General features: G+C 40.5%; 1 protein-coding gene across 3 annotated transcripts in view; it reads right to left on the reverse strand.

The window, feature by feature from the left end:
- Nucleotides 1–14,568, reverse strand: part of AFF3 (ALF transcription elongation factor 3) — a 456,198-nt gene that overhangs the window by 25,377 nt on the left and 416,253 nt on the right. For 2 of the 3 annotated variants that reach the window (XM_075916914.2, XM_075916908.2), the window contains exon 15: nt 9,945–9,998. The exons of the other annotated variant lie outside the window; for it this stretch is intronic. In XM_075916914.2, the coding sequence (XP_075773029.2) occupies nt 9,945–9,998 (54 nt within the window). The remainder of the gene's footprint in view (nt 1–9,944; nt 9,999–14,568) is intronic. 3 annotated transcript variants of the gene reach the window in all.

The following is a 14,568-nucleotide window of genomic DNA, read 5'->3' on the forward strand; positions in this document are numbered from 1 at the left end:
TGGTACAGCAACGGGTTAAGAATGGGCTGATCAGGAAACTCACTGGCTTCTACCTAAAGTTTGGGAACGTGATGCTGCGCCACAGGAATTTAAAGATGTCAGTATCATTCAGCTACACAAAAGGAAAGGCAACCAGTTCTCTTTCAGTAACCATTGTGGCATCTCACTCTTTGACATTGCATGAAAAACACTTACCTGGGCCATGCTAAACCAGCTAATTGATCACTTTGCAGAGAAGATATTGCCTGAAAGCCTTTATGGCCTCTGCCCTGGGCACGGTACTTCACACAAGATCTTTGCAGTCCAGAAAGTTCAGAAGAAGTGGTGTGAGCAAGATGAAGACCTATATGTAATTATTGTTCATCTTACTAAGTCTTTTGACCAGTGTTCCCGCCAACATTTTCTGTCCTTGGGTGGCTTGAAATTTCTTATGTGCAACATCAATATTGAGGTACTGTGTGGATGTGTACCACCAATACAAACAAGCACACACACACATATTATTGTTTGTATTGTTGGTGCACATTTTTTATTTGATTTCATATTAAATATCGTAAGCATTGTTCCTTTTTAACTAGAAATAGTTAAAAAGGAGAAATGCTTACGACATTTAATGTGAAATAAAAAAAAGAAAAAGAAAATGAACACTATCTTTGGAGTACATGTATCATCATCCTTCCTAATAACTCAAGCTAGTAAACACACTAAAATGCATATTATACCCACATAGCTCAGCTTTAAGATGCTAAACAAATCTATGAGCCAACTAGAAATAGTATTTGCAAGGAGAGCATGACTAATACATTTACTGACACTGGAAAGGAGAGTAAAAGGCGTTCACTAAGGTTTATATAGTTTCTCTGGGGAATGTTTAGGACCAATGCTGTAAAAACAGAAAAAAGTTCTCATGGTTTGAAACCTTTATCTTGTGTGTGTCACCAACTCAAAGAGTAGAAGCTCCAGAGCAAATTAACACATGACTTCATGGTTTGTAGACAGATACATGTGTCAAAGAGCTTGCAAATAAGGTTTCAGCCTACAAAATAACTAGCATCACACCTAGTACTTGCTACTTCTGACTCATAAGAGCCAGAACTCTACCACATAGCATAGATTTGGCCTCAATGCAATACAATATGCCATGTATTAATTAGTAACACAGGATTTTAAAAATCATTAAGATCAGAGTTTTAGATATCTGCAACACTCCAAAAATATTTGTTAAAAGAATCTTTTTCTTTCTTACAGTAAGCCATTAACACCTATGTAAACTTTGTTTGAAATGTAATCATGCAATGTCCTGGCACACACCCTGGCACCCTGACAGAAAGGACTGCGGTGAGTGAGTCAGGAGACCCGAAACAAACTGCCCCTGCCTCCACTTCACAGCACAGATGCCAGCACCTACCCACCACCCTTTCCCCCACCTACCCTTGTGTAATCTGCTCCCCCACAGCCCAGCCAGGGGTGGGGATAAAATCCTGCTTCTCACATTTGCAGGATACACAGCACAAACCAACTCCCCACCCCTCCCCTACCTTACCCCAGGACACGCAGCACAAACTCCCCCCCCCACCTCCACCTCACCCCAGCTACAGAGAGAGAGTGCAGAATGGACCTTCATATGCAAATTTGACACTGTCTCCCTCAGCCTGAACAAAGACTTGAATTGATACACATATTATAAAAACAACTTTTCTTGCATTCAACACCCTATTGACCACTACTTAATTAACCTAATTAACACCAGGACTACAATTGACAGGTACATTTTTTCTCCCTCTCCCTTCTTATTCTGAGGGTTCCCTTTTTTTTCCTCCACTCAAGATCATCTCATCTGAAGAAACTTAAAAAACAATGGTCCTGTAGCACTTCATCTGAAGAAGTGGGTTTTGGCCACATAAGCTCTGATACTATATATTTTTGTTAGTCTTTAAGGAGCTACAGGACTATTCATTTTTGAAGTTACAGACTAACACAACTACCCCTCTGAGACTTTTATATCAAAGACAGTACTTGTAGCCAATCCTATAATAAACTAATTAAAGACCTACTAACTTAAAAAAGAGAGTTATTTACCAGGTTAAAGCAGAGCGAGATTCACACACAGGTGAGTTATAATCTTAGGTTCCAAAAGGTAATCTAAACTGCTGTTATATGCAAGCTCTGTAAGTCCTCTAGGACTAACTCAGGAAAAACAGCTAGGGATATTTTGCTTATGCTTAAGAAGCTTCGCCACTCAGAACTCAATCCACATAGAGACAAATTCCTTCTTGTCAGGGATTTTTATTCCATTCTTTCAGGCTGTGTCCAGACTCAGGGTTTTTTTTGAAAAAAGTAGCCTTTTTTTGAAAAAACTTCACCTGCGTCTAGACTGCAGCCGCGTTCTTTCGAAATTAAATCGAAAGAACGCGGCTTTTCTTTTGACGGTGGTAAACCTAATTTCATGAGGAAGAACGCCTTTTTTCAAAAGTGCTCTTTCGAAAAAAGGCGTTCTTGAATGCAAACAGGGGTTTTTCGAAAGAGAGCATTCAGACTGCCTGGGTGCTCTCTTTCGAAAAAGCGGCTTGCTTTTTCGAAAGTTCCGCTTGCAGTCTAGACGCTCTTTTTTGAAAAAGGCTTTTTCTAAAGTATCTTTCAAAAAAGCCTCTTTCGAAAGAGGCTTGCAGTCTAAACATAGCCTCAGTGTGTAGAACTCCTTGCCAGAGGAGGCTGTGAAGGCTAGGACTGTAACAGAGTTTAAAGAGAAGCTAGATAATTTCATGGAGGTTAGGTCCATAAAAGGCTATTAGCCAGGGGATAGAAATGGTGTCTCTGACCTCTGTTTGTCAGAGGCTGGAGAAGGATGGCAGGAGACAAATCACTTGATCATTGCCTTTGGTCCACCCCCTCCGGGGCACCTGGTGCGGGCCACTGTCGGCTACTGGGCTAGATGGACCTTTGGTCTGACCCAGTATGGCTATTCTTATGTTCTTATCTAGTTCAAGATGATGGGATGAATCCATCTTCACATCTCTTTATGGATATTGGAGGGGGGGGGGCAATCATCAATGTCTTTGTTCTTTAATATTTCACAATGGGTCATTTGACTCAATGGGCCTTCTTAGGGTATGTCTACACTACAGAGTTTTGTCAGAAAACCAGCCGTTTTCAGGCATTGGTAATCCTCATTTTATGAGGAAGAAGCCTTTTTGCGAAAGAGCTCTCTTTCAAAAAAGCAGATCGCTTTTTCGATGCACTTTTGAAGTGTGGATGCTGTCTTCCAAAAAAAGCTTCTTCCAAAGAAGCCTGTAGTTTAGACATAGCCTAACTGGCCAGAACTTAACACCTTCTGTAGAAAGTATGCATTTCTGCATTAATTGGTGCTGCTTTCTTGCTTGGTGACTTACACAATTATAGATGATTATAATGCAAATGCTTAAAATAACCTTATGACATGGAGTATAGATATTTTAAGTAAGCATAATACATGCAGCACCCTACAAGCATTTAATAAAATCTGAACACTGAACACATTTTTATACGCTGAACACCTATTTTTACAACACTAACACACAGGCTTCTCCAGCTACGCATTTGTCAGTGTTCAATGAGGCCTAGGCACCTTGGAGAGCTGGCATCTGGTCTGCCAGCATCATAGGAATTTCCCAAGATTTTTTAAAAACAGGCTTCCTTTTATGTATCTCAGCGAAGATGCAGATTTAACATTTTTACATTAGGAGGATGGAATGAGTCAAAAGCTGCCAATGACAATTACACAGGTGGTACTGGACCCATAACAGCTAAGGAAACCAAAAGAAACAACATTGAGTCCCCTCCCTTCCAATTAATCACTGTGCTTAATTTAGAATAAAGAAATGTTGCAATTTAATAATAAACTTGTTTAACCTGTTTCTTTCAAATGCAGGTGGCTGCGTATATTTTCCAGGAGATTTAACTATAGCTTGGAGGGATAATGATGCACTGGTTTTGAGCTAACGGGAGACTAAGTGAGGTTAGACAGAAGTAAAATCTGGTTAATTTTTAATTACACTGATAAAAAATATTTGACAGATTTTCTTCAAATGTAACAGAGCCTTTGCTTTTTTAATACATCTAGCCATTTTCACAGATATAGGTAAGTTAAAAATGCTCGAGAATGGGAGCTGGTTGCAGTCTACCACTTTTCCATCAAATGACATCAAAATGAAAAAGAAAAAAAAGAAGAAGAGACACCATCTTGGTTCAAAATCCCCTTAATGTGGAATTTCACCCCAGATTTACAATGTTTCTTTTTCCAAGATTACAGGGCTGGACTAATCGTCATCATTTGAGATTTTAAATATCATATTAGAGAGACAACAGTCACAATGGGTTTAGGTATACTGAAGCCTGCCTCAGCATGGCTGTGTCTAGACTGGCAAGTTTTTCCACAAAATCATCTGATTTTGCAGAAAAACTTGCCAGCTGTCTACACTGGCCGCTTGAATTTCCGCAAGAACACTGACGATCTCATGTAAGATCGTCAGTGTTCTTGTGGAAATACTGTGCTGCTCCCGTTCGGGCAAATGATTTGCGCAAGAGGGCCAGTGTAGACAGCACAGTGCTGTTTTCCGCAAAAAAGCCCCAATGGCTAAAATGGCGATCGGGGCTTTTTTGCGGAAAAGCGTGTCTATATTGGCCACGGACGCTTTTCCACAAAAAAGTGCTTTTGCGGAAAAGCGTCCTGCCAATCTAGACACGATTTTCCGAAAATGCTTTTAACGGAAAACTTTTCCGTTAAAAGCATTTCCGGAAAATCATGCCAGTGTAGACATAGCCCAGAGGTGATGGACTAGAAATCAGTGTTCCTCAACCATTTTGATATCAGGGTGTGTCTGCACAGCACCCTTACCTCGAAATAAGCTACGTAATTTACGCTACGCAATTTGCATAGCGTATTTTGAGGTAATTCCAAAATACCTTATTTCAAAATTTGGCGCTGTCTACAAAGAACCAAATTTTGAAATAAAGAGCTATTCAGATAAGCTCCTTAATCCTCGTGAAACAAAGGTTACAGGGACACCAGAATGCCGCACCCGTTATTTTGAAATATATTTCGAAATAACAGGCATGTTTAAAGAAGCAGAATTGCTATTTTGAGATACTTCTGCTATCCCAAAATAGCACTGATGCCTAGACATAGCCTCAGAGATGAGGTTGCTGCCTTTCTAAACTACATCAGGAGATCTCAGAGATCAGCACTGGTCCATGGACCGGATGTTGAGAAACACTGGAATAGATTACCTCTTGAGGTCTCTAAGGGTACATCTACACAGCAACATTATTTTGGAATAACTAGTGTTATTTTGAAATAACTTAGTCTGCATCTACACAGCAGGCAGTAATTTTGAAATAATGTTGAAATTCTGTCAAGCTGGAGGACTTCTTACTCTGACTCCTGTAACCCTCATTGTGCAAGGAGTAATGGAAGTCGGAAGAAGAGTGCTCTATTTTGAAATAAGTGCTGTGTAGACGCTCCCAAATTAGAAATAAGCTATTTCTCAATAAGCTACGCAATTGACGTAGTTCAATTTGCGTAGTTTATGTTGAGTTAAGCCCTGCTGTGCAGATGCACCTTTACAGCCCTAAATTTCTATGATTCTATGAAACAAAATATATAATAGCAAGTGATGGCCAACGTTTGGATTTATCACTTTTGTCATTTGCAAGATCGTCCCAAACTCATATCTTTAACATTTTTCTTCTACCACACACCACCATGCACAATCTTTCTCTATGTGTATATTTTGTTTAAAGTGTCCTGGCAGCCTACAAAAACCAAGTAAGATAGGCAATGTAATTATATTCTACTTACATAGAAATTAATGGTAAAACTTGTAAATGGCTCACTAGCTTGTAATACTGCTCCAGAGTTATGATTAGCAAGTTATTCTGCAGTTATGATTAGCAATGAAAATATTAACATGAGACATGCACATTATTTAAGTAATAATTTCCACCTTTGCAGGTTCTGTCACAATGCACTGAGCCAAATGGCTCGTGTAGTCTGTGGGATAATGCGCATTATAGGAATCAAGTATCAGACGGGTAGCCGTGTAAGTCTGAATCTGCAAAAGCGGCGAGGAGTCCTGTGGCATCTTATAGACTAACTGAAGTGTTGGAGCCATAAGCTTTCGTGGGCAAAGACCCACTTGCATCTGACGAAGTGGGTCTTTGCCCAAAAGCTTATGCTCCAACACTTCAGTTAGTCTATAAGGTGCCACAGGACTCCTCGTCGCTATTATAGGAATGCGATTTCTAAAGCACACTAACGTGTTGCTCATTTATTAGTGTATGCAGACCCTGTTGGTGTGTACTAAATGTACCCTAGTGTGCTTTAATATATTTCACTTTCAAACAGTAATTGTGGGTTACTCTTTATATCACTCTTCTAAAGTCAATGGGACTACTTGTACAGCAGGGTGCTACCCCACAGGAGGAAGGGTAGCAGAGCTTGGCACTATTTATAGAAAGGCCCAAATTGTAAAATGTGGACTGGAGGCTGCAACTGAACTTTCCCCAAGTTTCAGCATGTTGAGAGTTAGAGTTTCAATTAGGGCCATTTATATAGATAGGTGCAAAATGGAAAAGACAATAGGCTCCCTAAATTTGGGCTGAGCTGGATGCGGGGTATTAACTTGGGCCCCCTCTTTATTTACTAGGGATGTTAGATATGTGTAATTGGATAGTGACATTTTAGTGGTTATACGACTATTTGATAGCCCCTGGGGGGTGAGGTCGGCAGCTATCACGCTCCCAGTCCATTCCCGGGGAGCCCCCTGTCACACTGTACTGCTGCTGTGGAGCAGCCTCTGTCTGTGGGGAGCTCAGTTCCCCCCCTTGTGGACAGGGGCTTCTGCCACCCCACACTGCTGCCTCTGTATCATAGGTGGTAGATGGGAGTCAGTCTGCACAGGAAGCAGGTTTTTAAACTGGCTCCCCTCACAGACTGGCTCCCACCTGCCATCTCGTGCTGCTGCCTTTCTATCAGGCAGCAGAATGGGGGTGAAGGGGCAGGCAGATCCAGTGCTCATGAGGAGCTAGTTTTTAAGCCAGCTCCTCACAGGCACTGGCTTCCACTCCCCCCCACACTGCTGCCTCTGATAGAGAGGCAGCAGTATGGGGGGTAAGGGGGCAGTGCCTGTAGTCAACAAGATTAACCAATAAACCCAGGCTTATTGGTTTATCATGTAGTGGTTTACACGCTGACATCCCTATTATTTGCAGTGCAAAAACGTTGATTTTTGGCAGTTTATTTTTAGGCATTAATTGAATTATTGATTTTTAAAAATAATTGAATATTAATTTTTATAGCTAGGTCTAATTCATACAGATTTAATTTATGTCATTTAATGTGACTTTGGGGACTGTAAGGCTGAATTAAAACATATTTTTATAAATTGTGATATTGTCCCCCATTCAAGGAGAAAAGTCCATATTCATAAATCCACAAATACAGCACATTTAAATTTCTTCAAGATATTATCATTAAGGGAATTTTTAAAGAAATATGTGTATGTCTAGATTCTACATTGTCAATAAACACATACCAATAGAGAAGCACTCAACTCTCCATAGTGAAAAATGTGCCTGACCTTCAAGTATAACTATAATTTTGCAATCCAATGCCACAAATCTTCAAACATGCTAATCAGCTTACAAATGTGTATGCTGTGAAAAAGTTTGAAGATGAAATTTCTGGTTAGATTTTATGTAAATTAGCCATTTTGTTTTTAAGACACAGGCCAATATTTTGTTTTTTGGAGGGTTTAAATTTATCTAATGATTTTTATTATGACATTTTTCCAATACAAGGAAGGTTTGAAGTTTCATGTTTAGTTCACATTTTGCACACAAGTGCCTTTTGGCCCTTTAAATACAGCATTACAGGTCATTTACAAATTATGATGTTCTGCAGTGAAATCTTCAGAATGTTCTGTGCACTTCTAGCAGATACAGTATCTCAGGCCCACAATGGATTATTATGGTCTGAAGAATTTAGAAACCTTGTCACATCCCTTCTCTACTGTGCAGAATCCATGGACAATTTAATTATTCAGCATCTCTAGCTCAGATCCTGTGCACTTTATATATTATACCTTTCTCAAATGATGCACATGATTACCTGTGAAATTCACAACAGAGTATGCTAAAGGTTTTCTAGAGCCTATCGATGTATAATGATTTTAAATCTGTGCATCTTTTAAGATCATTTCCATTTACCTAAACTTCCTCTGTGACTGGGCCCCCCACCCAAAGAGATTTGTAGCAATACCAGTATTTGTGGTAATCTCAGATTTTTTATTCCCATGGCTTCTCTCTTTTTCCTACATGGAATAAACTTCCTTTTATTTTGAGTTGTTGGATGTTTTGGATGTTGCTGTTGGGAGGCATCCTGAGGTGAAATAAGAAATACTTTGATCTCTGAGGAGAAATCAAAGGAAGGTCTGAGCCCAAACCCACTTTGGATTCTTAGCCTAAGGGATGCCCTGGGCATTCTCTGCCAGAAGGTGTTGGAATCTGTGCTTGCAAAATAAGTAAAAACAAAATTGTCTCCTTGTTTTTCAGCAAATGCTTGACATCAGCCTGCGTGTATAACTAACTTATGGACAATCTAGTTACAAATTTACCTGTATGTCAAACTTTACTCCTGAATATCACAATATTGATATGGCTATAGACTTCTTCAGCAAAGCAGAGATGAATTACAACATGGACTATATCACATTACTCTTTGAAAGGCAACAGACAGACTGCTAAGCATCGACGCCAACTCAGGAACCGGGGTGAATTCTCATTGGAATGAGCTGGGATAATACGGCATTATATAAAATCAACTCCTCTTGATGAAAATTGACCCAACCACACTGTCTGGGTAGCTCCATCAAGCGTTGCTGGAACCAGTTCAACACATTCTCAGTCACATCTAGCTAGTCACCTAGGCAGTGCCAAAGAATCCAGCCATTTACAAAATAAAAAACCTCACTGAGAGTTCTGATAGAACAACAAGGACAGGCTTCTTTTTCCACAGTGGTATGCAGAGCATGCGTAACTTTCAAGGGCAATCTCGGTACCATGTCTGTGTCTGACTCCTGGATAAAACTGGTCAAACAATTCACTACTGTCCAGAAAGCCCACCACTTTCTTTAGGAACTTGTCAAAAGCCATCAGGAAATACAGCATGTCCATTACTTCTTACGTTGCACATGATCACAGCATGAGGTAACGTGGCTTCAGGCATTATAATCACTCTCCTTCTAATAGCAGCTTTTTAGAATTTCCAGACTTCTGAGAGCCTAAGAATGGTGTTACTATTCAGGTGAAATGAATATTTGTGTGTCTATTTCTCTATGTACTGTACATATGTGACAGATCACAACAGGTCTGAGAACCTCCCTTTACCATCTCGGTCATCTGTTTTCGTCTGTGAATTATAGGTAGTGTAGAAGATAATTTAGCAAAAGAAATGCAAATTAATGCAGGCAAAAATGAATCATACAAAGCAAATCAATAAAAGCAGTTCTTCACAAAATAAGCTAGCAGTATTTACAAAAACAATCTCTTTGGAAGTCAACATTATTGGATTTATCAAGTACTACATAGCTTAGATTCCAATATACAATTTTAATTATAACCGCATTTTAACATATTTTCCATCTAGGTTTATATATTGTGTAGTTTTCTGTTTTATTTACATAATTTACCATTTGTACATTATTTCTCGCTGTGTATGGTGCTTTATGAGGATACATTAAAGCAGGTAGTAAAAGTTCAATTAACCATCAAAACTGTAGCCAAGTGCATATTTTAATGTTCTTCAGAGAGAGCATTACTGAAGTATTATAAAAGCCAGACTAGGACTTTCATAACTGCATGTAATAAAACAACTTAAATCATCATTCTAAACGCAGAGCCATATTTACCTAAGGATGGTGCACTTTGCTTCATCCACTGCTCCATCTGCCCAGCCTAGGATCCTGACATTTGGTAAGAAAAAAGGAGAGGATGCTATGCCTTCGCATAGACTATTGCGCCCTAAACCAAATAATGATCTGTACTTGGTATTCCTAGCTGTTTTATATTGGCATTACTAAATTGTGTTTGTTATGTCAGGATTTTTACCAAACTGGGCCTCTGAGGTACTTATAACTAGGGATGTCAAAATGTGTGCATTTGCGTAAATGTGTAATTGCTGAATTTTTCAGTTACATGCTTAAACGTGGTGAGGGGGAAAAGCGGGAGCCAGTGCTCACGGGGAGCTGGCTTTTAAGCCATCTTCCCACAAGCACCAGCTTCTGTTCTCTGCCCCCGCTGTCTCTATATCAGAGGCAGCTGTGTGGAGGACAGGCAGCTAAAAACTGGCTCCCTATAAGCACTGGCTCTTGCCTGCCCCTGCCCCTGTGCTGCTGCCTCTATGGGGGGGGGGGGAGAGGGCAGGTAACTCTGCAGAAGCTGGTACACGCAGGAATCCAGCTTAAAAGCCCACTCCCCATACACAACAGCTCCCGTCTCCTTCTCTTCTGTTGCCTCTAATACAGCTGACTCCCACCCTGTGTGTAACCATATAATGGCTGAAATTTTCAGCCATTACATGGTTACTTAATTACACACATTTTAATATCCCTAGCTAAAACCTAGTTTTTCTACTTTGTTCTGGTCTAGATCTGGTTGAAATATTTTGGCTGACATCATTTTGCATTGAAAAAGGCAGATTTAGGTTGACCAAAAACTTCAAGAATTTGTGTTGATTTCATGGAATTGTTTTGGCCAAAAGAAAACCTTAAATATTCATAAAGTTTCATTTTATGTTTCCAAAATCAAATGTTTTAATTATTTTGCTTCAAGATAACTTTTTGTTTAAAACAATCCTTTGTTTTTTAAATAAAGTTACTCAAAATTGTTTAAAAATGATAAAAAAAATCATGCAACCTTAGATCAATTTTTTTTACCATTCAAGTCATCAACATTTTCATTTCTGTTTGACCTAAAACAGTTCCTCCCCATTTCCAATATTTTTGAGTTGCTAGAGAACTGAAAAAATTGTAATTTGACCAGCTGTATTCCTTAAGTCCCAGTCCAGTGCACTAACCACAGACCATGTTTGTTACATGTATATAGAATGTTTTTATAGTTGACAATGTAACCCTCTCCCACCTTGTACATGTCACTTTTCCTCTTGCAATTTGCAAAGAACTGCTTATTAACAGAAAACAGTGTATTCCCTGCAATAAAATACTCTTAATGTCCCACCCTTGTGTCGGAGAGGTGATGTTTGATTGTGGGCCTGAGAGGAAAGATAATATATATGGAGGTATACCTATCTCACAGCTGGAAGGGACCTCAAGAGGTCATACAATCTAGTCCCCTGCCCTCACAGCAGGACCAAGTACCATACCTTACAGATTTGTCCCAGACTGCTAAATGGCTCCCTCAAGGATTGAACTCACAACCCTGGGTTTATCAGGCCAATGCTCAAAATGCTGAGCTATTGCTCCTCCAGTAAAGAACCAAAAGTGGCAGCTCTGAGTCTTCCCCTTTCCATGCATCACACACAAGGGAAGGCAGAGAAGAAGTGATTTCTCTGCATCTCCCTGTTGCTGTTGTCTGGTCTGTAGAGCTGATGGAAGAATTGATTGGGTGTCCTGTATCCCTCTTCTTCGATGTGAAGCCCTCAGAGCATGCACTAGCCACCTTGCTGCAGCTGTTTCTCGGCCCTTTAAATGCTCAGCAAGGGGTCAATTTTGACAATGTCCATGTTTTGTTTGGGGTATTCATTTTGGTCTTCTTTGTAGCAATCTGGAGACTGATTTTACATTAATAAGGAGTAAGGGCATGACTTGAAAGTGGTATTTGAAATTGTAATTTCATTACAATTTGCAGGTGAGAGGCTTGAAAAGACCAATTCTCAGAGATAAACACAAGGCCTGAAACAAACCTGATAGAGCCTATTAGCCTGGAGAATGCAGGGGAGACATTAGGGCTGTGTCTACACTGGCGCGATCTTGCACCAAAGAGGCTGCTCTTGCGCAAAAACTTGCTGCCTGTCTACACTGGCCGTGTGTTGTTGCTCAAGTAAACTGACGTTCTACTGTATGAAATCAGGGCTTCTTGCGCAAGAACTATGATGCTCCCGCTCAGGAATAAGCCCTTTTGCGCAATTGTTCTTGCGCAAGAGGCCAGTGTAGACAGGCAACATGAATTTCTTGCGCAAGAAAGCCCTATAGTTAAAATGGCCATCAGAGCTTTCTTGCACAAGAGAGTGTCTACACTCTGCATGGATGCTCTTGTGCAAAAGCATATCTCTTGTGCAAAAGCACATGCCAGTGTAGACGCTCTCTTGCACAACTACTTTAACGCAAGAACTCTTGTGCTAAAGAGTTTTTGCACAAGATCATGCCAGTGTAGACGTAGCCTAAGTCTTCAGACTGAGGCAATCTTCATGAGAATGCTCATTTCCCCTCACTGGGAGAGGATGAGTGGATTCAGAGGTGCTAGGGGTTAGGCTGGAGAAGGCCAAACCTTAATATTGATTGTTTGGCATGGAAGTCATTTAATTCTGTACCAGAACCAGGTAAATGCAATACCCTGGGGCTTTTTTATTGTTGTTGGGTTTTTGTGGGTGGGGGTGGGGGGGAGGAGTTAGGGAAGGAATCCCTGGAATTAAAGTTAAAAAGCTAATAGAGCTGCTATGAGTCTGCCATGACAGGGTACTCATCCTCTTTTGATTCCTTATCCCACTCCAGCCAAAACTCTCTCAGATGCCTTTCCTAGGTAAGAAAATGCTGTTGAAATGTCCATCAGAGTCTCATAGAAGCTCTTCTGATACAGAGTGAAAATACAAGCAAGAAAACTTCTCCATGTTGCTCGGCAGACTGTGAAGGCAGGCTCTTCAAACTTCCTGTAATGGGCAGGGTGGACAGTAAAGCTTTCCCACAGTGCACCACAAGTGAAGGGCTAAAGTGGCCACGTGTTGGCAGTGTGAGATATCTTTAGTGTGACTCGAGTCTGTGTGCTGAGGGTGGACACCAAAGCCCCCAATTCTTTGAACCTACATTAGAAAATTCTCAGCACAGGGTTAAGAATTAATATGGACACTCAAGCCTCAGGTTCTTTAACACAGATCAGCTGATTCGAGTCCTATTAACCTCTGGCTTACACTGCAGTATAGACAAATCTGTGATGTTATTACACAGCCTCTAAAATGTATACCGTTGCGTACATTTCAAATGGCTAACAAATCCTGTACATCTGAGTGAAGTATACAGTGTGGAAAACAGTAACTCATATATCCCTCAGAAGTCACTTTCTATGCCTGACATGTCAGAGTCATAGATCCTCAGGCCAGAAGGGACCACTGTGATCAACTAGTCTGACCTCCTGAATAACCAGGCCCACTGACGGTGGCAGTGCGGGGAGGCAAATGGGGCAATTGCCCCAAGGCCCAGTGATTCTAAAGGGCCTGGGTGCCTGATCACCACTGCTGCTACTGCGGCAGTGGTGGTAGCAGCTGGAGCCCTGGCCCCCTTTGAATCGCTGCCAGAGCACCACTCCATGTGGCTCTGAAGGCTGGGTATGTGTGGGTGTGCATCATGCTTTGGGTGGCATTGAGGGCTGGCTACCCCACATCTACCCTTTCTGGCTGAGGCCACACCCCTTCTGAGGCAGATCTGGCCCTCCCCATCCCTTGCCCCATGGTGCTATCGGTCCTGCTGTGAACAACACAGGCCACAGAACTTCCCCACATAATTTTCATAGCACGTCTTGAAGCATATTCACAACATGCAGAGAAAGCAGATTTTTGCTTGCATTTTAATTTAGGCAAATCCAGTTTCATAATAGGTACTCTGCTCAGCAAGATACTTTTCATTCACCTAATTGTGATCCGATGTATCATTAGATATAACTGTTTTCAATGATCTGAGGAAAACAAGTTGGGGAAAAAAGTGAAGAGTTCTTGAATGGTTGAAGCAAATCAGAGAGGTTGTTTTAAATCAAATTTGTGGGATTTTCTCTCTCTATAGTATGATCGCTGATTAAAGCGGACAATATAATCTACAGCTGGATTACTGTAATTAGAGTTTTGTTCTTTAATAGCTGGAATTTTCTTTGGGCATAATTTTTGGGGGAAAGCCATCGTTAGGGGCATTAGATAGAGTAGGTTTAAAATTATGTGTTGCATTTCTTCAAAACCCATGATACGGTATCAGAGGAATTTGAAAAATTCTGTTTGCTAATTTGATCTTTCTGATGTGTGAGTCAATTTTGCTAATTTTGGATATTTGCAATCAGTCTAATCCACCCCATTTCAGTGACCTCCATACGTACCATTTTGGGATTGAAGGTCAAGGATTTCTGATGATACCTAGACAAAGGGCTCAGAGGATAATTGTGGAAATGCTTTACTTATAAATAGTAGCTGCCTATTGTACTATTTTTAAGGGGAAAATTAAGATATATTTATTTTCTGTTGTTTATCTATTTCTGCTTTTTAGATTGCTTTTATTTTTTATTTTTATGGGCTGCAAATTGCTTAGGGACATGCTGCAT

This window comes from Pelodiscus sinensis, chromosome 1 (assembly GCF_052426305.1).
Source record: "Pelodiscus sinensis isolate ZL-2025 chromosome 1, ASM5242630v1, whole genome shotgun sequence".
NCBI lineage: Eukaryota > Metazoa > Chordata > Testudines > Trionychidae > Pelodiscus > Pelodiscus sinensis.